The sequence below is a fragment of the Carassius auratus genome, unplaced genomic scaffold, assembly GCF_003368295.1.
Source record: "Carassius auratus strain Wakin unplaced genomic scaffold, ASM336829v1 scaf_tig00215810, whole genome shotgun sequence".
Taxonomy (NCBI): domain Eukaryota; kingdom Metazoa; phylum Chordata; class Actinopteri; order Cypriniformes; family Cyprinidae; genus Carassius; species Carassius auratus.
In genome coordinates this window covers 74,707-101,978 of record NW_020528252.1, presented here as the reverse complement: position 1 = coordinate 101,978, position 27,272 = coordinate 74,707, and the positions used below count along the sequence as shown (strand labels likewise).

At 37.5% G+C, this 27,272-nt stretch overlaps 1 protein-coding gene across 3 annotated transcripts in view; it reads left to right on the top strand.

Moving 5' to 3' along the window:
- The window catches only part of LOC113095946 (eukaryotic translation initiation factor 4 gamma 3-like), a 49,031-nt gene that overhangs the window by 14,654 nt on the left and 7,105 nt on the right, over positions 1-27,272 (top strand). For 2 of the 3 annotated variants that reach the window (XM_026261309.1, XM_026261307.1), the window contains 16 exons: positions 5,114-5,284; positions 6,259-6,370; positions 6,600-6,706; positions 9,027-9,224; positions 11,085-11,181; positions 11,287-11,997; positions 12,094-12,173; positions 15,185-15,419; positions 15,748-15,872; positions 17,058-17,183; positions 17,903-18,052; positions 18,320-18,517; positions 18,626-18,772; positions 19,657-19,893; positions 22,325-22,429; positions 22,966-23,104. In XM_026261309.1, coding sequence (XP_026117094.1) covers positions 5,114-5,284; positions 6,259-6,370; positions 6,600-6,706; positions 9,027-9,224; positions 11,085-11,181; positions 11,287-11,997; positions 12,094-12,173; positions 15,185-15,419; positions 15,748-15,872; positions 17,058-17,183; positions 17,903-18,052; positions 18,320-18,517; positions 18,626-18,772; positions 19,657-19,893; positions 22,325-22,429; positions 22,966-23,104 — 2,938 coding nt within the window. The remainder of the gene's footprint in view (positions 1-5,113; positions 5,285-6,258; positions 6,371-6,599; positions 6,707-9,026; positions 9,225-11,084; positions 11,182-11,286; positions 11,998-12,093; positions 12,174-15,184; positions 15,420-15,747; positions 15,873-17,057; positions 17,184-17,902; positions 18,053-18,319; positions 18,518-18,625; positions 18,773-19,656; positions 19,894-22,324; positions 22,430-22,965; positions 23,105-27,272) is intronic. The other variant, XM_026261308.1, reaches the window with a different exon arrangement.

Below are 27,272 nucleotides of genomic sequence, written 5' to 3'. Positions count from 1 at the left end.
TATATATATATATACAATACGGACCAAAAGTTTGGAAACATTACTATTTTTTATGTTTTTGAAAGAAGTTTCTTCTGCTCATCAAGCCTGCATTTATTTGATCAAAAATACAGAAAAAAAAGTAATATTGTGAAATATTATTACAACTTAAAATAATAGTTTTCTATTTGAATATACTTAAAATATATATATATATATTCCTGTGATGCAAAGCTGAATTTTCAGCATCATTACTCCAGCCTTCAGTGTCACATGTAACATCCAGTCTATCACATGATCATTTAGAAATCATTCTAATATTCTGATTTATTATGAGTGTTGGAAACAGTTCTGCTGTCTAATATATTTGATGAATAAAAGGTTAAAAAGAACTGCATTTATAAAAAAAAAATGTATAATAATATATATTCTAATAATATATTTTCTTTACTATCACTTTTTATCAATTTAACACATCTTTGCTGAATAAAAGTATTGATTTTATAAAAAAATAAAAAAATAAAAATTACTGACCAGTAGTTTATATTGTTATTACAAAATATTTATATTTTAAAAACATAGCTTCTTCTTCTTTTTTATTTTATTTTTTTATTCATCAAGTATCCTTAAAAAGTACCACATGTTCTGAAAAAATATTAAGCAGCAGAACTGTTTCCAACTTTGATAATGAATCATCATATTAGAGTGATTTCTAAAGGATCATGTGATAATGATCCTAAAAATTCAGCTTTGCATCACAGAAATAAATGATAATTTAAAGTATAATAAATGTAAAAACAATTATTTTAAATTGTAATAATATATCACACAATATTACTTTTTTTTCTGTATTTTTCTGTAAATATCTCCATTTGTTCCATTCACGTTCCATGTTCCCTTATCCCCCCGCCCCTCTCTTATTCTCTCTCATGCTCTCTAATGCTCTTTTCTAATCCTTTCATAGATCCACAATCTTTCATGCCATCTTTCTCTCTCTTTCTGCCATTCAGATACATGCACTCATTCTTATCTCTGTCCCTTACAAACACACAGACACCAAGTCTCTGCTTCCGTCCCTCCCTGGCATTTCCACGTACACACACACAAACAAACACACACTTGTATGGCATTGTGACAGTAGTTTAGCACAAAGTGGTCTTTGCCCCAGGCTGCGGTCGATCCCCTGTTGGCCTGTATGAGTCACATTGAGAGGAAGTCAACCATTACACACACACAAGCACTGTTTCTTCTCCTGTGGTGGTCTTCTGTTTCTTTTCTATCTTGTTTCCTTTGTCAGGTCTCTCTTTTCACCTTTGACCCAAAGGTGGCTTAAGGTCTATAAACTGTTATTTATGACAATGTAAAAATGATTTTTTTTTAAATAAATCATTAAATTTTTTAATCTGCAATTTAGTTTTGTCGAGTTTTCACTTTTTTTTTCCCCCAGTGATTTATAGTTTGTTTTATTTATGTTTTATTATTTGCTGCCATAGTGAGTTAAAGGGGTCATATGATTTATTTATTTTTTTCTTTATCTTTGGAGTGTTACAAGCTCTTGGTGCATAAAGAAGATCTGTTAAGTTACGAAGACTAAAGATTCAAACCCAAAGAGATGTTCTTTATAAAAGTTAAGTCAACCACGCCTACCTAAAATGGCTCGTTCGAACACGCCCCCACATATCTACATCACGATGTGGGAAGATTTGCATAACACAGCCAAAATGTTCATGCAAGGAAAGGTGTTACTTTTATTCTCACTGTTGCCACTGGCGCCATGTTGTGGAGACATTTTGAAAGCGAAACTACTTTGTTTGGTCTTCCAAAAGAGGACACAACTAGAAATCAGTGGTTGTTATATTTACAACACTGTTCTAGAACAGTTCAAACCATGTATGCAGCACATTTAATGGAGGACTGTTTCCTGATCCTGGGATAGTAGACTACAATGCCGGCTGTTCTTACTCACAGTCTGTAAGTATGTTTACATATTTAAAGGATTTGCCACTGACAATTCAAACGCAAGTTTTGAGCAGTGCAGAGTAGCGCTAGTTGTTTGTCGTTTCTCCGATCGTAAATGCAGACATGGTATTATTTTTACACAGCGTGATACTCAACGCAACACATAGAAAGAAAGTATAATTCAGCGGATCTCAATTCCCGTCCTCTCGCCCCCCAGCTCTGCATATTTTGTATGTTTCTCTTATCACTTCAGACATTTGTTCTGTTTGAATGCAAGTGCCCTGCGAAGTGGATATTCTGCCACAATTAGAAGCGAATGTTGTGTTCCATTCAAAGTGCACTGAAGTGTGCAAGACATAAATTTAAATCGTATTTATTTACAGAGGTATATGGTGTCACACTTGCCCGTGTATAAAGTTGCGAAGCGCAAATCCATGAATGAATGTTCCGATTGAAGTAAGCTTCAACAGATTTCCCCTGCTCAGGGAGTAGGGAGCAATGAACACTGTGTAGGGACCATGTCAGTCGCAACAGAGTTCATGCATGGAGCTCACTTCTAACAAGCTGATTATCTGAATCAGGTGTGTTAACAGAGAGGCATGAAAAATACGCAGAGCTAGGGGCGCGTGCGAGGACTAATTATGTTCTCACTGGTTGCAACAAATGTGTTTCATTGTGGAGTCTTTTGAGGTGATTGTAATATGTTATCACTTTTTATGAGCATTTGTTCAACCATACTCTTTCTTTACTTTGCTTCTCAGCTAATATTTTGCTGAATCTGTTGTTTCCCTTTGTCCTGATGCAAACAGAGCGTACTGTCCTCAAATGCAATAGATTTAATTAGAGAGCTGTTCTTTTGAGCAATTTATTTTAGTGTCAGAGCTTCTTTTCAGCCTCTAGTGTGAGTTGCCCCAACATGCCACCAACTCACACATAGTGTATACATTTACAACAAAGCATGCCAGTCCCTTAACCACATTATTTCATAGGGTATATAGTAGGGGTTTTTGGCACTTGCCGATAGTAAAACCGATACTTGGATTTTCACTGCAAAATTGTGTGTACAAAAACCAAAAAAATATGGATCATGTTAGCTGGTCTCATTTAGCAAATAGTTTTATCCTTCAGTTATTTTTACCCTTTATTATTCCTTTATTATTTCCGGTTACAAACAGCAATCAAGATCATTCAACAAAAGTGCACATGTTCTCTCTCTCTCACTCTCTTCCTTACTGTCAAGTAACTTTAGTATCATCAACATAGTTTTACTTGCTTGTGACATATCCGACCGAACTACAAACTTTTACAGTGATGTGTGTGAGAAAGGGATATTTGCTCATTTGCACATCTGTGTTCCTTTTTATTCAATCCACTCAGCGAGCTTTGCTTATCAGCTCATGCACATAAGCTATACAGGCATGAATATATAGAAAGTTAATGTTATAATAATTACATACATGTACATGTAACTCTTCTGCTCTCTGTTGTTCTGTTGTCTGCGTATAAATACAGGTGTGCAGTATCGGCCCGATACCGATAATAGTGTCAGTATTGGGCCGATACTGTCATAAATGACAAGTGCTCTACAAAAGCACAGTGAAACTCAGTAGCATGTTTATTGCAGGACGGACACACTGAGTTCAGACATTTACGCATAATCTCCGCTCTGTTCTCAGGCACTAGCGGATCAGTTCTGTGGTGTTAAATCACTTTTCTGTCACCCATCAAGAGGCGTCTGCTACATTTATTGTTCTTGTCTTTACACACACTCGTGGCTTTGGGAAATCTCCTTGACTTGTTAAATGACATGCTTGGATTATTCTGAGCCATGTTGTTAGATGTTTTTGGGTGTACCTGAGCCATGTTATTAGGTTGGATTTTAGGGAGAAATAAATAACCTTCTGCCTTGGAAATGGTGGCAAATTATGTTTAAAATGTTTAAATACCGTATGTTCTATATCCTTTAACTACAATGGCTGTTGTTTTTATCCCTTGAAATCATTATAAGGGATTGAAAATGTGCCTTATTTGAAGAATTAACCACACAGACAGCCATTCAGACTTTATTTTTTCTATGAGAAAATGTTAATATTGTGTATGAATATCTAGTGTGTGTAGAATCAGAGAGAGAGAAGAGGGGTCACCTCTCGGTCCAGTGCTACCCGGCTGACTGGGTTTGCTGAGGTAATATTTGCTGTGTGGATGGAGAGAGAGAGAAATAGAGGGAAAGCGGGGGAGGAAGTGATGGGGGAGGGGACAGCGACTCTAGCAGGCATGCAGTATTCTCCTGATGAATAAACCCTTGTGCCAAAGCTGTGCCACCATCCCGTTACAGCGGAGAATGAGAATACTGCTCATTTCTCCAGGCTGCTGTACATGTGTCTGTATTTATGTTTGTTCCATTGTCTGTTTTGGACGAGCAGAATTGATATAATTCCTTTCTGATCACTGCAGTTCTAGGGTTGGGTGTTGCGCATGCTGCCCAATTTTAGTGACTGCGCAGACAGTCCGTGTGCAACAGCGCAGGCGCGAGATGAATGTTGAAACAGAGCGAGTCAAGTAGGTGAGACTGTGCATGTGTCAAGCTCATCTATCTGCGGCTAAGCACTTTGAAAGCTGTGCAAATGCGGCTGTGCGCAAGATGAAAAGGAACGCCGAAAGTGAAGTATCCCCGGGCCTAACGCGGAGCAGAAGTCAGAGGATTAAAACATTACATTGAATTATCATTAGGCTATTTGAATTTTATCGTGATATACTTATAATCCAACACCCAAAATCCTCCCCACATGTTCTAATCAAATTACATTTTAATTATTTTTTTATGTATTTTTTTGTTGTTTTTATATGCTTTGTTTAATATTTATATTAAATTATGTTTATATCTATTAATAAAGCTTTTACTGTTTAAATTGTGTTCATTATAACTTTTGAATGTCATTTGTATTGTGATCGGGAACAGTTATGTTAATTGTGAAAGGGAGGTGAGAATCATGATGCCATCTGTCAACTTTCGGCCCAAACCTGTGCTGTTCTAGTGTCTGAATATTAGATTGTCAATTAAATGCAAATTCAAATGTCTCATGATTTGTATACACTGCCTGACAGATACATGTATCAATTTGTGTAATAAGTCAACACTGATTTGTTTCTCTCATTTATTTGACTTCCTCCTCAGTTCCTCCACAGGACTCAGATGCAGCCAGCACGACCTAACCTTCCTACCAACAGCCCCTCCATTCGGCCAGGCTCACAGACAGCTACGGTTTATCCCCCCAACCAGGCCATCATGATGACAATGACGCCCATGCACTTTCCTACCCAGACACACCAGTACTACATTCCCCAGGTATTTAGTCAGTGGACCTGTTATTGTGACCAAGAATCACCAAAAATGGACACAATATTTTCAGGGTTCCCACAGTGATGGAAAAAACTATCCAGAAAATATCATGAAGTTTTTAATTTCATCAAATGTTTTTAATGCAATTTGCCATTATATCTGATTTATTATTTAATTCATTTATAAATAAAACCTGAATGGGATATTTACATGGTTTTTTTTTGTATGGTATTGTTTTATTTTTCTTTGTATAGCAGAAATGTTAATAATTTTATGTTTGTTAAATGTATAAAATTAATATACTATGTTATAGTAAATATGTTAAAATATTTATATACAACATATTTAAGGAATTTGTGTATTAACATAAAATAAATGAGATGTATTTATATTAAATGTGTATATACAAACATAAATAACTATTTAAGTATTTTTCTTTAAATAAAATTCAGATGCAGGGCTTAACAAAACGTATTCTTAAATTAGTTTTATTAAATTAGTTTTATTAAATGAAATTTAGATGGAATAATTAACAAATAATTAGCTGACTTTGCATTGCAGAATTTAATGCAATCGAAGCTCAATGATTATGAAATATAATGTTTTTGTGCAATAATACACAAACACTACTGTGCAAAAGCCTTCAGATTGCCACAGTTCTAATGGATTTACTCTGCCTCAGTTTTTTCTGTTTCTTCATGTCATTCCAGATGGACTCAATGATTTTGGGATCAGATCTTTGTGTGGAGCACTGGCTGTTGTCAGACTCCTTATGCATATACCATTTTTGCTGCATTATAACAATTAACAGCAAAAGCAATGTTTGGAAATGTACACTGATATTTCCTACTGACACACTATAGTAAAAGATAATAAATGTCTTCAAACCATTTTTTGTTGGTGAAAATACTAATGGCCTGGGAATTTTGTACAGTTAATGTATAAATATCTATTTAAATGAAATTCTACTTTCTTCTCAGTATCGTCATAGTGCACCTTACGTTGGACCCCCGCAGCAATATGCCATCCAGCCGCCAGGGTCCGGAACCTTCTATCCAGGACCTGGCCCTGGGGAATACGCTGCTCCTTATGGCAAGTACAGACCTCTCTGTAGTGCACAGCTCAGTGTGAGCATGCTTGCATCACACTCAGCTGGTTCATATTAGCTCCAGGTTGTTTCAGTGTGTGTCTGATTAACTGAGAAATGACCCCATTTCCAGAAAGCGATTCACTCTGAGACTGTTTAGATTTCATGTGAAAACAGCTCACATAGTGATGTGACTCAATGATTTCCTGCCTTCCCTCTATTTTCCAACAACAGCTGCTGGGCCGCCATATTACGCCGGCCAGCCAGTGTACCCTCCCTCTCCACCCATCATAGTGCCTGCACCACTGCCACCTCCACCAGCCAAGCGTGAAAAGAAACCAGTGAGTACCTGAAACACACTGCCACATTTTTAGAAATGCCAAAGGATCCACTTAGTTCTCAATTCATTTTAGACTGATAAGGCTTGGATGTAATCCCAACAGCCCTGTCTGGCAGACCCAGATTAAATGCAAAAATGCTGTTAACCCTAAGTATTAGTTTTACCTTGGTACTGGCCTTAGCTTTTTGTGCAATTATGTTATGCTAGTCTATTAAATTTCCTAAATTAAGATGAAGAATAAGTATTGAATTTATCCAGGAATTAAGTCAGTTTGTGACATATTTGTAACTCCTGACATATTTGGATCAGACCGTCTGATGTGGTGGTTTTGTTTCATGCTGGGAGGTTTGCATAGCTGAGGTGTTTTATCCCACGCCAAAGTTAGAATTAAGCCAGTTAGAAATCATCCAGCCTCATGTAAAAATATATATTTTTTAAAATAAAGTAACTCTTTAGTATTGGGTTAGGTTAGTGTCTAGAAGAATGGAAAAAATCTGAATCCAGTAAAATGTGTCAAATTTACAAAAAGGTCTGATGCCTTTTTGAAAGATTGTATATGTTTCATCAGCCAATCAAAGACATCAGCTTGTATCTAAGCATTTTTCAAAGATTGATTTTGAATTCATCACTTACAGTAAATCGAACTCTCAGGATATAAATTTTAGTGAAATATTTCAGTTTTCAAGACCAAAAAATTAATTAATTAATTAAATTCTCCTGTAATTGAAGTTACATAATCATATAAATATTGACAGATTTAATTAAAGAAATGTTGTATAGTGCTGAATTATAATTTTTTTATATATATATATATATATATATTATTTTTTAAGTAAACAGTTGGAAGTAAAATTCATACAATGAAACAAATTACAAGCATTAAATGAAATCATTGTAAGGGATTGAAAATGTGCCTTGAAGAATTATCAACATTTTTATGTGTATTTCACATTAGAACTACACTACCATTGAAAAGTTAGGTTTTAATAAGGTGTTTTAATTAGTTCTGTCAATCAATTCAAATAAAATGAATCGGATTGGATAAATGGATTAATCACACTTTTTTCCTGAAATTTATCATGATTAATCCCACCTTACATTAACGTTTTTAAATATTCTTTTATATTGCAGTAATTTCACATTCAATCTTCAAATTAAAGTAGAAACAAGATAGAGAGTATCAAAGAGATACTTTAATGCTCATTGAATGTAATGTGTATGTTCCCTTGGAACTGGAATCATGGAGGAATATCATGTGAAGTCCACTTCGCAGGGCACTTACGTTCAAATAAGACAACGCTTGAATGCTGCTGCCTGAACAAGACCTCCTTACTGAAGTGAAATGTCTCGCAAATGTGGCAGCAAACTTCACCAAATTCACCAAATTTTACTGCCTTTAACTCCTGGCCCCTGGGGGCTATCGATGTGGGGGTGCTCTCATTCGAAACCAGACTTCAAGATGTGTACACGAGACGTACACTTGATTTTGGCCTTAGAGAGCGTTCCTCGAGCAGAAGGGATCACCCCAAATTTGGTGCGTATCCACCATGGAGATATGGCTGTTCAGAGTTTCAGTGGTATTCCATACATTTAAGCTTTAAAGCATTTCATCCAGGTCGCCAGTAGCAAACAATGGATCATGCTCTGCTTGGAAAAACTACATAATTACATAATTTACAAGCATTTTATCTGCGTTTTATGTTCTGTTAAAATGTTTTCATATTGCCAGCATATTCACTGATATCGATATATCACTGATATATTTGACAGGCTCATATCGGCCGATAAATCGGCAAAGCTGCTCCAGGACAGTTTTGAAAACCACTGCATTTCAGAGACATGTTCTTAAACGTGACTCAAATATATGAAATACTTACATGCAGGCATAGTTTTAAGGCAGCTTTTATAAATGTCTTCAAACCGTTTTTGTTGGTTACTTCATGACTTAACTGACGACATAACTATGATATTGCATACTCGTAGTTTCTTTTATATTTTAATAATAGTTTATATAAAAAAAAAATTTAAACAGAAATATTTTGTGACCGTATAAGTGTCTTTTTTGTTCAGTTTAATGTGCCCTTGCCTTATAAAAGTATTAATTTCTTTAAAATAACAGATCTTACTGACCCCAAACTTTTGAACACTGGTGAAATATAGTAATATAAATAGAGAATATTATAAAAGGGGAATGTATTCAGCAATCAGTGACTCTAAATACAGTTGGTACTGAAGTTCTGGTACTTCTGACAGCCCTGTAGGCTAGGGAACTGCGATTGACCCGGCTGCTTTAGTAAGTTATTTGTTGTTTTGTGCCATTGTCCTCCCAGATTCGGATCCGAGACCCCAACCAGGGTGGAAAGGATATCACGGAGGAAATCATGTTTGGAAGCCGTAATCCTGCGTCTCCTGCCGGGCACCCAGCCTCCACCTTAACCCCACCTTCAGGACAGACCTCCTCAACACCAACCCCACCCACACCCACAGGACACCTGTCCTCTGCACCCACCCCTCCACAGGCAAGAAATACACATTTTTCTGTGTCTCCAGAAACAGGCATCACTTCAAATAGGAGCAGGTGTAGCACTGCTTTAACCTTTCACTACTTCTGTCCATTGAGTCCTTGGCTCAGCTGTTTTAAGCTTACCTGTCCAATACTGGTTTCCAGAAATGTGTAGTTACTCTCTCTCTCTCTCTCTCTCTCTCTCTCTCTCTCTCTCTCTCTCTCTCTCTCTGGTACACCGGGTGTGCATGGATTAGTTCCAGCTCACATACTCTTCCCCCAATATAATCCCTATAAACACATTGAGAGCATTAAGGCGGTCACACACCGGACGAGAAGCGCCGCACCGCGTCTAATACAGTTCATACAACATGATGTGCATGGGCGCCGCAGACAGATGCCGAAAGGCACCGCCAGTGTGTGTACTCTCATAGAAGCAATGTGTTCGAATTTTAAAGACATGACGTGATGCTGTGCTTCTCATCCGGTGTGTGATCACCTTTAGGCAGTTGGCTGCACCATTATATGTATATTTTTGTCTATGGACAATCCAAAAAATATATATAATGTATTGATAGTGTCAACAAGCAGCTAAATGTCACTCCCTCTCGATCATAGCCAGCACTATGACTCAAAGTAATGCGTCAGTCACAGATGAGGTCAAATGCTGACATCTTTAATGTATACTATGGCACTAAAGGATTACTATATGTACCGTGGTATTTACATGATACGCCACGGTACATTGTAAAACCATGGTGCCTGTCAAAAATCATGCTTATGTCCAAAAACATAGTTTTACCTTAGTACCTGTCTATAAACATGAGATCATTTATCGGTCCAAAAATTGTGTATTCCCATGGTACCACCACCCCCCCCCCCACTAGATTACTTTATCCATATTACCATAGTACGTACCCAAATTGTGGTATTACTACTGTACCATGTAAAAAAAAAAAAAAAAAAAACATGGTATTACTATGATTCACGTCCTAAAAATGTTTCCATGAAAGATGTCCAAAAACCATTGTATTGCCATGGTAATACTATACAAGTAAATTATCATTACCATTAGGGCTGTCAAAATGGATGGAAAACTAAATTGGGAAAAATATTACTAATGCACGTTTATTCAAAGCATAAGAAAATATGACTGTAAAAAGGTGAATAATATTTAAAATAATGTTTATGAACCAATTAAAATTAAGTAGGCTAAAGAACTATAAACAAAACAGCATCACGTGTGCATGTCTCGAAAAATGTTTTTGAATAAAATTGAACACCTGTAATTTTACATGGCTTTCTAAACATGTGGCTCTCTTATGCAAGATGCGAGATGCGAGTGCAACGGTGATAGAAGATGTCCCTCTCTGGAAAATTTGTAAAATGTGCATTCTGTGTGGCTTGGTTTCAGTTTTGACGTAAACAAGATCTTCTCCACATTCTCTGTTTCCACAATATTTTGAATGAGCATCGCAGCAGCGCTGCATCTAGTTGCTTCAACTGTATAGGTTAACAAATACATTATGCAGTGAATCTTATGTTGTCATCGCATCTCGTACGCCACTGATAAAGGCCAAAGTATAATTTGACCATCCGCAACTATGCAACATTTTTGCATTCGTATGTGGATTTTTATTTTAAATTCGATTTATATTCGAAACTTGATTTTTTTTTTACAGCCCTAATTACCATATCTACCCAGACTTACATAAAGTAAGCTGCTGGGTGGGTGATTATGGCCCAGAATAAGCTAGACTGAGGGCTAGGCTTTATGCCTATAGTCAAAGTTCTTGTTCTGCAGGACTGTGCTACGATTGACTGATGTGTCTGATGTGTCATTTTTTCTCTCTCTCTCTCTTTCACCCTAAAACAGCCAAGCAACTGTCAGACCCCAGAAGAAACGACATGCGTCAACCCCACTCAGAGAATCTCAGAGAGCCCTGCACCCATGGATGGCAAACCTAATTTAGGTATAACTCCACACCCAACCCACGTTTTTGGTAATATTTGTCTCTTTAGGTATTTAGTTTCCTTTTATTCATGTATTAACCTTCTCTTTCCTCTTGACCTTATAGATGACAGGCCAAAAATGGCGTCTGCTCCAATAATGCCTGTATCTCCTGGGCCTAGGCATTCAGAGTCCACTTTAGAGAAAAGAGAAGCCCCAAGTCTTCCATTATTAGCCTCTTCTCCAGAGATGGTCTCTGATGTTCCCTCTCATCCTTCAAGTGAATGCATTAAACCAACTGCTGCAGGAGAAGCTGGATTTATTTCTCCTTCAACTACCAAGGCTCAGACTCATCTGGTTAATTCTGGTGGGGACTCTATTCTTGAAAGTACTTTAAGACTGTCTGCTTCGCCCTTGCTGTCCCTCAAAGTGGTAAATGGCCTTGCTGAGTCTCAAACTATCTTATCAAGCTTTGAAGAACCTGAAGTCCAGGAAGCCTTAAAGATATCATTGTCCCAAGAGGTTCAGCTGCCAACCCAGGATATGTTATCCATGGAGGAGTCTGGTCAGGAAGTTCCAGTGGCCTTGGAGGAGCTCCAGGCAGAGCACCTCCCTTCTTTAGCAGTACATGTGCCCTTGATCCCTACAGTGCAGGCCCCTTCAAGCACCTCCTGCACTGCTACTGTCATTGGACCGCCACCTGGTTTGGCACCACTAGTGCAGTCAGTTGTCCTTGAGGTGCCAGGGCTAAACAAGTCCTCGGACAATGTCCAACCGAAGGTTCTGGATGCTTCAGAATCACAAACTCAGAACAACTCTAGAAAGTTCATACCTTCAGGTATTTGCTCTTCATGATTTATGTTACAAACCAGGCAAAATTTAAAGTTCAAATGACCCGTTACCAATTGTGTTGTCCTTTTTGTGATCGCCCAAGCTGTTTCTGCTATACCAAAGTCTTGGAAGAAACCAAATGAAGAAGTTCTGATGGTGGAAACACTGCTGAAGGAGAATGAGGTGAGATGCACAGAGGTTACATTGACAACAGTTAGGGCTGGGCAAAAAAAAAGATTTTCTGATTTATCGTTTTTTAAAATGACATTGATTCTCAAAAGCCGTGAATCTATTTTCTGGTATTTATTCCACTAGATCACCATTATTTACCTTATTTATTTGCAATGTTATAACAAAGCCTGTCATTCATTCAGCGTTGATTATCATGGCGAAGATACGGTTGATGACATACTACTCAATGCTCAGGTGAAATGCTATAGGAATACTATAAATCTGCAGAAGCATTTGATCTCACGCATAAGGCGTCATGATTTCTGCAATCAATGAATGAATGGCGGATGTTTTGTTTACTAACGTACACGCATACTAAATCGTGGACAACGCTCGCAGTGTTTTTTACTTCTAGTTTTATGCCTTCTGATTACCAGAAAAAATAAGAAGAATATTTTATAGGGCCCTATTATTGTTTTAAAAAAGGACCCTATACACAAAAAGAATAGGTTTAAAATACAGGCCTGTGTTCTTAATTTCTTTTTATTAATTCACCATTTGTAAATTGATGTTTACAGGTTTTTTTTTTTTTTTTATCAATAGCATTTGTATTTAAACTATATTCACTGAATGTAATAAATTGAGAATCTAATTGAGAGCCTGCGATCTAAATCTTATCAAATCTGGACTTCTGAATCAATACCCAGCCCTATCAAAAAAAAATACAAAACAATTTTCAAATGGTTTTGGACTCAAAAATCCAAAACTAATAAATTTAATTCATTTTTTTTTTTATTACGTTTAGTTTTTTATCTTACTTTAATTACTTTTGGATTTTTGGAATCATAAAACATCCTCCAAAAGCCTGAACATTTTACAGTCCTCCTTACAATCCTCCAAACCAAATTTTGTTAAGAAGTGTAATATTTTTAATTGAAACCAGTTATATGCATTAACGTTCGTTACATATGTAACTGTGGTTCTGTGAATTTCTAATGACCAATCGAGGCAGTGCTAAGCACTAGCGGATAATCGATGCATCAACTAGATAGGTCGAGAATGAAATACCAACATAGTCATGTCATAACGTAGACCAAGATACGAGGATATAAACCACAGAAGCTCAATGTCCAACCTCTGAATGCTTTCTCACATTTTCTGAATAATGAGGAACTCTAGCATTAATTCATTCTTCCTGACCACCAGAGGTGGTGCTAAGAACTAACAAACACTGGTAAAGGCAGATTAGACAAATAAATGATTTGTCTAAAATCAGAATCAGTAGACTTAACATAGCGCCTCAAAGCTTATACAGGGCACACAAAATGAGATCTCCCCCCACCTGCATCAGAGGGTGAAAAAGGGGGTTGAAAAGCAGCCAAATGAATAGAGTGATACACAAATTGTGGGTACAAGATGTTAGGATAGAAGCCGAAAATGACTCCAGAATCCTTTGGTAACCAGTGTTTATACGATTCACTTATTTACAGTGCATGAAGCTCACAAACCCATTTAGCGAAAGCAATGACTAACATTAAAGACAATTTCAAAGACAACCACTTAATATCCACAACATCCAGTGCTTCAAATTGTGGTGTACAAAGAAACTCTAGAACAAGTCTCTAAAACAAGTCCCAAACAGAAAAAGGATTAGAATGAACCGGCTTTAAATGCCTTGCTCCCTTCAGAAAACTACATAAAAGATTAGTGAGACCCCAAGAACGTTGACTGTGCACAACATTCAAAAAGGAACCTTTAGTGACCTGTGGTGGAGGGGAAGAGTGCAGCATGACTGAGTCTCTTTGGTCACTCTATGTCACTGTGGCGTTTGAAGTTGAGGACTGCTGTGGTGATGCAACTGCTGCTCTGAGCTCGAGTAGTGTGGGTGAGCTGCCATCAATGGCATCCTAAAAGGAGGAGTCCGTGGGGCCTGAGTTAGGCCATGTGACCAGCAAAGCATTTTTCAATTGTTTTCAATGGGAGCATTGAAGAGTTTTTTTTTTTTTAAATAGCAGGAGCATGCTGAGCATCTTTTTAACACTGAGTGCTCGGGTGTTTCTTCTCAGTGCTGGGAGTTGAAGAATGTTCAACTTTGGGTAAACGCAGCACTTGTCACTCACTTTTTTTTAGTCAGCTGACCAAACACAGTGCCCTGCTTGTACCACGCCTGAACTAAACAACAATGGAGAAGTTAAAATTGCTTGTTTTTAAGTATCTATGTACCGTATTTTTTGGACTATAAGTCGCACCTGAGTATAAGTCACATTTATTTAGACCCAAGAACCAAGAGAAGCTTAGTGTAGACTACAGGAGCACTGTATAGCATCTCTGGCAGCATAGAGCGCCCTCTTGCAGCTGTAGACGGTAATGTTTTCTGTTAGTTCATTTCTCTTCGTTCATGTCAAATTAATTTTGATAAATAAGTCGCACCTGACTATAAGTCGCAGGACCAGCCAAACTATGAAAAAAGTGCGACTTATAGTCCGGAAAATACGGTATTTACCAGACAGAATTGCCGGACTATCAAATTATTATGTAGTTGAAAAACTACAGAAAAGTAAAACGACTTTAGTATTACTGGCCACAAGTACTGAAAGGAGTGCAAGCACAATCCTGTGAAAGTCTCGGCCGGTAATAGTGGAACGCGTGAAGGAGAGAAGCGAGGCACGAACACAATTCAAGGTCTCTATTAATTCGTGCTTGTAGTAATTTCATGTGTATATATTTTTCATTCGATTCTTAGCGTTTTAGATCGGTTACTGTCCACGATCGGCAATTCACAATTCAAAAATCATGTTTCAAGATTGATGCATATGCATCGTCAGGGTTTGTAATCGATACATCGATAAAACAAGTGAATCGTTATACCCCGATATTGTATACCGTGATAAAAGCATTAGCAATTAATCGCAACAGGAAAATTTGATACCAGGATATCCCTAGCACAAACCAGAATGCAGTCCTTCATTTCACATAAAACCTCCGGGCCCTTGTTTAATGCAGCTTTTCTTCATTCACATCAGGAGGAGACCTCAAAAGACGGCTCTATTGGAGATGACATGGTCTCACAGCCAACCTTAGGGACCTACAGCAGCCCATTTACAGTGCCTGAGCACCAGGAGAAGCTCTCCGAAGAGAACGGTGAAAGTGAAACAGAGCCTTTTAGGAATGGGGTGGAGACGGAAAGCACTGACAGTGGAGTTACACTCGGAGACAGCAGGGGGTCCATGTGTTCACCCACTCCATTCATACAGGAAGGTAAGACTTCCCACAGGAACTGATCAAAATTTCTGATCTTCTCATTTTAGCGTACATTTTATTATTATTTTTTTTATTGTAGATTCGAAGAAGTCATCCTCTTTGTTAAATAGCCATGAGCCATTGGCATACAGCACAGACATGAATTGCTATTGCTAGTCACTTTTTGATTTCATATCCTGCTTATAAAAGTTTTTGTTGTTTGTAACACCAAAAAGCACCAAACAATTTTATACTATTTTTATTGATTCTTCCAATGTATTACTAAACAAATTGCATAACAATAATATATGTCTGTCCTACTATTGTTGTGCTTTTTCCACCCCAGGTCTTGTGCAATCAAATGGAAAGAGACAGTATGACCGGGACTTCCTGTTGGGTTTTCAGTTTATGCCGGCCTGCGTGCAGAAACCAGAGGGACTGCCTCAAATCAGTGATGTGGTGCTAGACAAGGTGTTTTTGATTATTTATTATTATTATTTCTTATGTTATCAGTAGTTTTGGAGTCCTTCTGGACTTGAGCTGTCTGACTGCTTCTTGTAGACATTTGATAAATAATAGTATTACAGTATCACACATTAAATGAATCGTGGTTTCCCTAAAAATATTAGTCAGCACGACAATTGATAATAATAGGAGATGTTTCTTGAGCATCAAATCAGCATGTTAGAATGATTTCTTGCACAAGCAGGCAGTTATCAAAAATGAAAAAGAATTAATCAAAACTAGTCGATGGCCAAACATGTCTAATCAGTGTTATAAACCTTATAAATATGAAAATTCTTAACCTTAACCCATCTTAACCCATTTTGTACAATGAGAAATCTCGTAACCTGACTACTCCGTTCAACAGGGTGATCCTAACAATTTTTTTAGTGTCAGAAACATTATTTGGCTACTTTGAAGAATCAAATTTTCCTCTTAAGGTGCTTACAACATGAAAAGTACAGTAATACAAGTATGTTCCCCCGGACTTCTTAACTTCATCTGAGCTGCACTCTTCAGCCATGAAACTCCCTTAACGTCCTGTTTCCATTAAAATTGCATTACGGTTATGTCATACTTGGCAGTAGGCATCATTTAGTCTAAAGATGTTAGAAAAGAAATGCCCTGCCCCTGTTCAGTGCATAGTCTTAAACCTTAGTCTAATCTGTTGAAGTGCGTTTTTACTGCGGGTTTGTTGTTGTCATCTGTGTGTACTTTCCCGGTTACTGTTCCCGACAACACTTATTGCTGTTGTTCTGAACATACACCGCAGTACTTTCAGTTTCCTATTTCAGTTCCTAGATTTTACTCCGCATGTGTACTCGCTCACATCTGTTTCTGGCTGTTCTTGCTCCTTCTGTCACAAGATGACTGGAGCGTAAATCGTTGAACATGTTGTTGATATATAAATAACAAATGGAGCTAGTCTCCATGGCAAATACTGTTTCCCATCAGTGCTGTACGGCAAGGGAAAGCTGGTCTCAAACCAGTTTTTCTCATACTGATTGTGATAAAGATACAGATAGGTTCAGCTAGTCCAAGATCAGCATAAGGAGGAGGGGAGGGAGATCTGGTGTTCTGTTCACGTCACAGCTCTGTTTCTCACTGCGCCTCCTGCTGGACTACTTATGGAATTGATCTTTTCTGTTTCAGATTAACCAAAATAAACTGCCACTGAGGTCTGTGGACCCCAGGTTGATCTCCAGGGGCGCTCCCCAGGATTTCACTCCCGCTTTTGCAGACTTCAGCAGGCAGATGCCAGGAGGACATGGCATCCCAGTGAGTAACTCATATGCTCTATTACAGACCCAATACCAATAGCTATTCATATACAGTACAGTATATGGATGTGAGGTGTTCTCACACACACACACAAATCTTAGTCTACCAACCCTAATCAGGTATGATTGAGGAGTATTGTAGAAAATTTAGCAGTTTGGTAAATTAATCTGTTCATCAAGAAACCACCTAAGATGTTTCACCCCAAAATCTAAAGAAAGAACTAAGTCATTGTATTTTTCATAAAGTAAATAAAGCCTCCTCTTAGGGCCATTTAATTTATACTTATGACATTTTCATAACATTTAAGCACATTTCCATCCTAATTCTCATTACTTTATTGATGCAAAAAAATCCAATGTATCCAATGTATATATCAGCTGATAAAGCTGATATATTGAGTATTTATATATTATACCTTTATTACTGCTTTTAATAAAAAATTTTAATAAAAAAAAAAGTTTTCCTTCACTATTTTCTAACATTGTTTTACTGTAAAACAATTAAGTAATGGCTCAAAAAGGAAAGCATCCACAGATATTACAGTACTTTGAATGTAGTGGTAGAAGGTGCTTAATTTATCAAATAAAGTTTCATTTATTTTTTTATTATTTTTTTATTTCTAAGTGAGATTGACCCAGCAATTGTCTACATTTTAAAGCGTTAAACTCTTCTAAAAGTTGTAAAAACTCTTTTCTATCTGTATGTTTTATCCCAAGCTCACAAACGTGCGGCGACTTCCACCACGCAAGATCATAGTAAATGTTTCGGTTAATGATGACGTTCAGCTCAAGAAGGCAGAGAACGCCTGGAAACCTGGGATGAAGAAAGAGAACGTCACAGATGACCCAGAGGCCGTGAAAACCCAGGTGTGGAGTTCGGTTCTTTTACTGTTATCCATAAGTGTTTGAAAAATTCACTGTAAAAGAAGCACTTCAAGAGATGCACTCCTCAGCTTGAAGTAGATGGCTGTCACATGTGGCTGCTTTTGTTAATGTCGGCACTGGGGTTTTGTTGGACGTTCTCCCGTCCATTAAGTCCTGATTTGTCACCTGATTTGTTGTTTTTATCTGAAGGTTGTTTTGTTGATTTGAACTGCAGTGTGTTGGCAATCTGTTGCTTTTCTGGCACTTCAGGAGTTGTTCCGGAAAGTTCGTAGCATTTTGAACAAGCTCACACCCCAGATGTTTAATCAGCTGATGAAGCAGGTGACAGATCTCACGATCAACACCGAGGAGAGGCTGAAAGGTGTCATCGACCTTGTGTTCGAGAAAGCCATTGATGAGCCCAGCTTCTCTGTGGCCTACGCCAACATGTGTCGCTGCCTGGCTACAGTACGTTCTGTGCACTTTGAGTTTCCTTGGACTGTCTGTTATTTTGCCTCATATTATTCCTTCTTAAGTATGTCACAAGTATCTCTTCCTCTTATGATCCAATTGTAGCTAAAAGTGCCCACAGCAGACAAACCTAATACCACGGTAAACTTCCGGAAGCTGCTTTTGAACCGCTGTCAGAAGGAATTCGAGAGGGACAAAGTGGACGACGTCGTACTTGAGAGAAAACAAAAGGAGCTGGACTCTACCACATCAGTAATAATTCAATAATGATTAGCAAAGAATTTAGACTTGCGTGACGTTTTGTCCGTAATGTCCATTTATGTACTATTTTCACCTGGGCAAATGTATTTAATAGGAAGTTAACCCTAAAATGAAAAATCTGTCGTCATTTACTCACCCCAAATGATTTTATAATAAAAATGGTTTGTATGCAGTTGTTACCGTATTTTTCGGACTATAAGTCGCACCTAAGTATAAGTCGCATCAGTCCAAAAATACATCATGATGAGGAAAAAAACATATATAAGTCGCACTAGACTATAAGTCGCATTTATTTAGAACCAAGCCTCAAGAGGGCGCTCTATGCTGCTCAGTGTAGGCTACAGGAGCACTGAGCAGCATAGAGCGCCCCCTCGTGGCTGGAGAAGGTAATGTTTTCTCTTGGTTCATGTCAAATTAAATTTGATAAATAAGTTGCACCTGACATAGTTTGGCAGGACCAGCCAAACTATGAAAAAAAAAAATGCGACTTATAGTCCGGAAAATACGGTAATGCTAGTTTTAAATGCTATTCAAATATTTATTATTATTGAGAACTTGCTTTTATTTTTATATTTTCAGTTTTCATTTTATTGTTAGTTTTCCATCCAATGTGTATATTTTATTTATTCCAACCTCATTTCAGTTCCCAAAAAACATTTTTAATCATTTTAGTTTTCATTTTTGTTTTAGTTAACAGTAACAGTGCTGCTAGTACATTCTTTAACATTTCTCTTTTTGTTTGTGTTTTACCAAACACAAGGAATGACATTAAAGGGGGAGTAAATAATGACAATGAATTTTTGGTTGAACTATTCTTTTAAAGACATTTTTCAAAAAGCATTATGGGATTTATATGTTACAGTGTTTTTTTTTAGCCCACAGAAAAGGAAAAACTGCAGGAGGAGCTCGAGGAGGCGAAGGACAAGGCCCGACGTCGCTCCACAGGAAATATCAAATTTATCGGTGAGCTGTTCAAGCTCAAGATGCTGACCGAGCCCATCATGCATGACTGTATGGTGAAACTACTAAAAAACCATGACGACGAGAGCTTAGAGTGCCTCTGCAGACTCCTCACTACCATCGGCAAAGACCTTGACTTCGAGAAAGCCAAGGTAACTCGGCCAGCAGTTTGTTATTCTACATTCTGGAGCCGTATTGATTCGTATTTCACAAGATCAGCGGTGAAATCCCTTGGAAAGGGAAATTGGTGAAGGCATCCAAGGTAGAATATTTAGCTTTTTATTTAAGTAATCTAATATCACCGTGAAACTAGAACCACCGTAAAACCTAATGGCAAGAGTATGGTCCACTTTGCAAACGCTTTGCTCAAGAACGGCCTCTTAGACAGGACGGGAAGCATCTAATTGACAAGTAAGTAGCATCTGATATTAACACTCGTCAAGCACCAAATAAGAGTTAAAATGATTTTTGATGACATTGGGTTAATTTGAAAGGAATTGCGACATAATGCATGGTTAGTTGGACTTATGTAATCCTCCATGATGTAAATGACTCATGTGAATTCAATTAAAGACATGCAAATCATCTACTAAAGAAAACATTTGTCGTGACTTGCACATCTTGTAATGACTTGTACGAGACCAAACACTGATTTTTTTTTATGATCTTTCTGGAAAGGTAAATCTGAAATCATGTGCAGATGTGCTTCTACGTTCCTCAAAGAAAATTCTTGGATATCTTGAAACGGTTCAGTGCCAGAACCTCGCGGATATTGGCAAATCCTGTAATTGGTTTCACCTTAGAAGTGCACATCATGGGAACATGTCAAGTCGAACATGTCAAAAGATTTGTTTCCCACCTGACTAATAAAAACCTCTTTTTGTTGATGTTTTTTTTTTCCCCCTGTTGGACATTGCATAAATTCAGCCAATCAGACTGGAGCTTGCCATTTTATTGTGCAATATGCATCCTTCAGCATGCCTCTGCTGTTTGTTTCTCGGGTAAAAATAGGCAACTAATAAATCAGTCCAGAACTCTGGAAAGGCAGCACTCAGCAGTAACAGTATTAATTGTGATGCTCAAAAAGGAGGGGAAAGTTGTACAGTAATTGTTTTGTGCGTGTAATGTAGAAAAAATAGCTTGAAACGAGACATTCTCTCCGAAGGGATCTCTGTTGGTGTTGTGACTCATCCCAGTTTGTTCTCTGACAGCTGGCACTCTTGATCAATTACTCAGTTTTGTAGATTGTCAGTGGTGTGGTATAGTGGTAGGATAAAGGCGGGTACAGAAAAGGCGGCTATTTAAGTTTTGGAACATAAACTACAGTATGCATGAATTGTCACCAATTTCCACACGAGGAAGACACCTAACACCGTTTCTTAGTGTTTTTGAAAGAAAAAAGTCTCTTGTGATCACCAAGGCTGTATTCATTTGATCAAAAATGAAGTAAAACACTAATATTTTGAAATATAGTTACAATTACAACTGTTTTGTATTTTAAAATGTAATTTACTCCTGTGATGGCGAAGCTGGATTTTCAACAGCCATTATTTCAGTCATCGATGTCACATGATCCTCCAGAAATTATTCTAATATTCTAATTTGCTGTTAAAAAAAAGCATATCTTATTATTACAGCTGTGTTGCTTTTTTCAGAATTCTTTTTTTTAAACATTGTTTATTTGAAATAAAAAAGTAAAATCTTTTACCGTCACTTTTGATCAGTTTAATAAATCACAGATGAAAAAGCTTTTTTTTTTTTTTTTTTACTTTGCAGTTCAACTAAATTAGCTCTAAATGACATGCATTGAATGACGTCTAAATAACATTAGTATTCAGTATAGAAACCTTTTTAATGCAGTTAAATGGAAGATCACATTGCATTAAACTTAGTTTACACTCCAAAAGGAAATAAACGTTTTCCACCCAGGTTTCCAGCGCAGCTCCTTATCATCGTGGCACGATTGTGTAGCTTTGAGCAGTTTATCCAGAATCTGATTGTGAATCTGTTGTAAATCACTTGAGGTACTTGATTGAAATGTCATTGTAGCTGTACAAAGGAGTGAGCTGGGAAAACGTTGCAGTGCATTTCCTCAAAAGAAAGAGGAATAATGAGGCATGAGGGTGAACATATTCTGAATACTGTACACACACACACACACACACACACACAGTCTAAATGTGTTTCAGCTGGGCCCAACAGACCCTGGAGCTAAGTGTTAGGCAAGAGGGTAAATGTTTCCTGTATCCATCCTTTCTTTCTAGCAGCAGGAACTTAAGGCATTTTTAGGTTCTGCATCTATCAACCCTCTTGATTTAGGAGCAGTTTTTTGCTTCAAAACATTATTTTTAGATTTATGATGACTCCCTGTATGTCCTGTACCTCGTAATGGATGGGTACAGACGAGATCTCTGCTATATGATCACAGCTGTCCCCTGCAGCATTGAAGAAGTCTGTTTTGATTTATAGTCAGTCATCTTGCAGAGATGTTGTGATTGACACATGGACTCATGAACTCAGTATTTGATATTCAACAGATTTTTTATTTTTTTTTATCACTCCCTGCTCTGTGTCCTTGAATAGCCCCGTATGGACCAGTACTTCAACCAGATGGAGAAAATTGTCAAAGAGCGCAAGACATCATCACGGATACGGTTCATGCTACAGGATGTGATAGATTTGAGACTGGTAAGTGCCATGGGTGTGTGTGTGTGTGTGTGTGTGTTGAGAGAGTGTACAGATAGCCATTGCCAGACCTTTAGAAAGGCCTGGTTTTGATGAAAGTAACAGAAAGAACCTAAAAAAAAACGTCTGTGAAGTGTTTTTGCTGGCATTTTTTTTTTTTTTTTTACCATTTCATAATCTGTAGAGATTTATGTGGCATTTGACTTATACGAAACTGTATTTATTTATCAATTTGATTCATCCTTGATCAATAAAAGCATTTGTTTCCTTTCATTTCTTTTTAAATAAAATATTTAATTTTACTTTTCATTTTACTTTATAATAATTTATTTCATTTTTATTTAACATATGAAAGTGGAATAACATAGGCACGGAAACGGAAACCCTGAACTCAGTGGCCCAGAAACAGCCAGAGGTTAAATATAGTGTCAAAATCTGAAAGGTTTCTATAGGTTGGAGTTAAATGTAACTGTTTCCAAGAATGACACTGATCTATTAATCAAAGACACCTGAGCTCTCTGATTATTTATATTGTCCAGCATAACTGGGTGTCCCGAAGAGCAGACCAAGGTCCTAAAACCATAGAGCAGATCCACAAAGAGGCCAAGCTGGAGGAACAGGAGGAACAGAGGAAGGTTCATCAGCAGCTTCTGTCTAAGGACACCAAGAGAAGGCCAGGTGAGTTTCACAGCACTTCCTCTCAGCTTTTTAAATTGTGCTTCCAGTTATAACTACAGCACCACCCACAGGACAAAACCTCATTTGACGTTCCAGGTATACTCCGAGATAAGGTCTGAACACATCAAAACATTACTGGGAGCATGCTGTTCAGACAGTAGACAGAGGGTTAACAAGGTTTGACTGTGCTTTTGGGCTTTTCATACAACAGTAACTTGACCGATTTCTTATTATTTTGAAGGAATGGTCCTTAATTATGGAGGGATTTTTGGGTCAAATTATAAACGAAAAGTCTAAAACTAAAAGTCTTAAACCAAAACTAAAAATCTAAATTTGAAACTTAAAGGGGTCATGAAATGAGAAACCAAATTTGCCTTGATCTTTTGGAATATAAGAGGTCTTTGTACCATTAAAACGTCCTGCAAGTTTCATAGCTTAAGACGTCCTCCCCATTACAAACGAGCCATTTATTTAATCAAGCTCTAAATACAGCTCGTTCTGGATCCATGGTAAGAAGTGACGTCACGGTGCGAAGTGACGTTCCAACCATTTGCATATGACCGCCTCCAGCACAAGACAATTATTATTATTATTTAAATTAGGTAAATAATGTTGAACTGTTAGCATATTAAACTATAGAATAATTATGAAACAATAAACCGGTTTCAAGTGTCTCGGGTTACAATTTTTTTATTAATTCAAAATAGTTTCACTTTCCATGTGGACACGGGCTGATCCAGTCTTCGTTGTTGTGGTGATGGTTCATTTTCCTCTGATTCCTCATCTGATTCCGGCTCAAACATATAAGGTTTTATCATTGCAAGAGCCATCGCTTCGAATGCATCACTCGCTACTAAACAGTTACGCTCAATCCGCAAATGTTCCGTCAAATGTCGTTAGCCAATCATAACAGTGGGCGTTAACACTGAACTCTTAAAGGGGAAACAACCCAAAACAGACTGTTTGAATCAAAGGATGAGAAACAGGGTGGGAAAATGTCATAATTCACTACATTTTAAAAGTTTTTTTTTTTTTTTAACTATAGTAATACTATAATTGCACCTAGGGGACCATAATAATAAAATAAAAAAACCCATGTCATGACCCCTTTAAAGTCCAAGTCGAAAATTTATTTGGTATTTAGGATTGGGCATTTGGTATTTAGGATAGGGCATTTTGTATTTAGGATTGGGCATTTTCTATTTAGGGTTGGGCATTTGGTCATTTAGCCATTTAGGATTGAGGATTGGGGATTTGGGGATTTAGGATTGGGCATTTGAGGATTGAGGATTGGGGAGTGTATGCAAATTAGGAGGCGTGGCCCAAATACTGGAGGCTGGGTTTGAAATGGCTGGTGCGCAGAGGCACCTTATGGACAGCAGAGGGAGCTCCCAGTGCTAAGGAACACACTGTAATGAAACCAAACGGAGCAAGTGAGCGGCTTGAGCGAGGACTGTGTGATAACTTCAACTTAATGACAGCTTTGTAACATTTGTGGCCTCAAACACAAAGTCACCAGTGAAAGGAGTGCTATCGTTCTGACGACGAAAAAGCAGCAGACAGACAGTGCAGCATGTAAGATGCTAACATTAGCTACTAGTTATATAAGCTGATATTGCTAACATGCTTTAATAGGGTATTATTATATTGGGACATGCTGCCTTCTTTTTTAAACTGCGCTTAACCCCTCTGACATTAGTAGATACACTCCTTTCACATTGCCACTAGATGGTCTTGTTTATGTTTTTTTCTTTTTTTTTTTTTGCTATATAGTATTTTATTAAGATTGTAAGAGAAAATAAATTAGGCTTGTTCGACTTGAACCGGCGCTGCACACTGCAAGACCGATCGGTTTATGACATCAAAGTACTGCGAGAGCGATTCAAAAGCATAAGGGGCGTCTACTCTCTTTGATGTCATATGTCGTGTGTGTATGTATGTATGTGTGTATATGTATATATAACACAACTCATAAAAAAAAAAAAAAAAAAAAAAAAAACAAGGTTATGTATATATAACACAACTCATAAAAAAACAAAAACAAAAAACAAGGTTAGGAAACAGTAAAGGCAGCATGAAGGCCAGTGACGATGTAACAGCAGGGTTTTTGTGCAGTGTAGACATCACTTGCAGTCCGTGCCCAACCACTGACTAGAGGGGACTGTTGAACCGTTAAGGCCATGTTTCAGTAACTTTTCTTATAACAATATATAACCCAACCACTGACTTGTCATGATTCTTGCAGATGTTTCACCTGGACATGAAGGACCACTTGTTGTCACAGCTTGACAAGTCAGTGGTTGGGTTATATATTGTTATAAGAAAAGTTACTGAAACATGGCCTTAACGGTTCAACAGTCCCCTCTAGTTCTTTGGTCCTGTTTGACTTCGGGTGAGTAGCACAACACTGAACTACAGTGTTAGCTGTGATGGTTAAACCTTTCCACACAAGACAATATGTTAGTGACCCAATGGCACGGACTGCAAGTGACTAGCAGAATATCAGCTGGAAGCAGCAAAGTCACCACATAAACACGTTAAGACGATGTCAGAGTATAATATAACAATATATTGCGGTCCTTTTTACACTGCACAAAAACCCTGCTGTTACATCGTCACTGGCCTTCATGCTGCCTTTACTGTTTCCTAACCTTGTTTTTTTTTTTTTTTTTTTTTTTATGAGTTGTGTTATATATACATATACACACATACATACATACACACACGACATATGACATCAAAGAGAGTAGACGCTCCTTATGCTTTTGAATCGCTCTCGCAGTACTTTGATGTCATAAACCGATCGGTCTTGCAGTGTGCAGCGCCGGTTCAAGTCGAACAAGCCTAATTTCTTTTCTCTTACAATCTTAATAAAATACTATATAGCAAAAAAAAAAAAAGAAAAAAACATAAACAAGACCATCTAGTGGCAATGTGAAAGGAGTGTATCTACTAATGTCAGAGGGGTTAAGCGCAGTTTAAAAAAGAAGGCAGCATGTCCCAATATAATAATACCCTATTAAAGCATGTTAGCAATATCAGCTTATATAACTAGTAGCTAATGTTAGCATCTTACATGCTGCACTGTCTGTCTGCTGCTTTTTCGTCGTCAGAACGATAGCACTCCTTTCACTGGTGACTTTGTGTTTGAGGCCACAAATGTTACAAAGCTGTCATTAAGTTGAAGTTATCACACAGTCCTCGCTCAAGCCGCTCACTTGCTCCGTTTGGTTTCATTACAGTGTGTTCCTTAGCACTGGGAGCTCCCTCTGCTGTCCATAAGGTGCCTCTGCGCACCAGCCATTTCAAACCCAGCCTCCAGTATTTGGGCCACGCCTCCTAATTTGCATACACTCCCCAATCCTCAATCCTCAAATGCCCAATCCTAAATCCCCAAATCCCCAATCCTCAATCCTAAATGGCTAAATGATTAAATGCCCAATCCTAAATACCAAATTCCCAATCCTAAATACCAAATTCCCAATCCTAAATCCCCAAATGCCCAATCCTAAATCCTAAATGGCTAAATGACCAAATGCCCAACCCTAAATAGAAAATGCCCAATCCTAAATACAAAATGCCCTATCCTAAATACCAAATGCCCAATCCTAAATACCAAATAAATTTTCGACTTGGACTTTAAGTTTCAAATTTAGATTTTTAGTTTTGGTTTAAGACTTTTAGTTTTAGACTTTTCGTTTATAATTTGACCCAAAAATCCCTCCATACTTAATATGTCTAATCTTGAAAAGTAACGAATATGATGGCTTCTGAGAAAGAAACTAATAACAGAATTCAAAATTTTGGGTGATCTTTTAGATCAGTGGTTCTCAACCCTTTAAGATATTTCTGGTTCCAAGCTTCTTGTTTTCCTTTTTATATTTTCAGAAACTAGAAGAGCTGATATTGAAAATCCAGACATTCTGTCCCAAAATTTCAAGAACCGCATTTTCCACCAGTTTGTGATTTGTAATTCTCAGCAATCTCAGAGCGTCACAGAACTATAAAAGTGTTTATTCATTATAGAAATGTGTTGTTTTTAAATTGATAAAAGTTAGTCATATTTTACAAATTTTCATGACACTTCAAAATCACATTTTAAACTATTTAAATACCCTTATATATCCAGGTTTTATTTTAGGAATGCTTAAAAAAAAATGATAGTTTT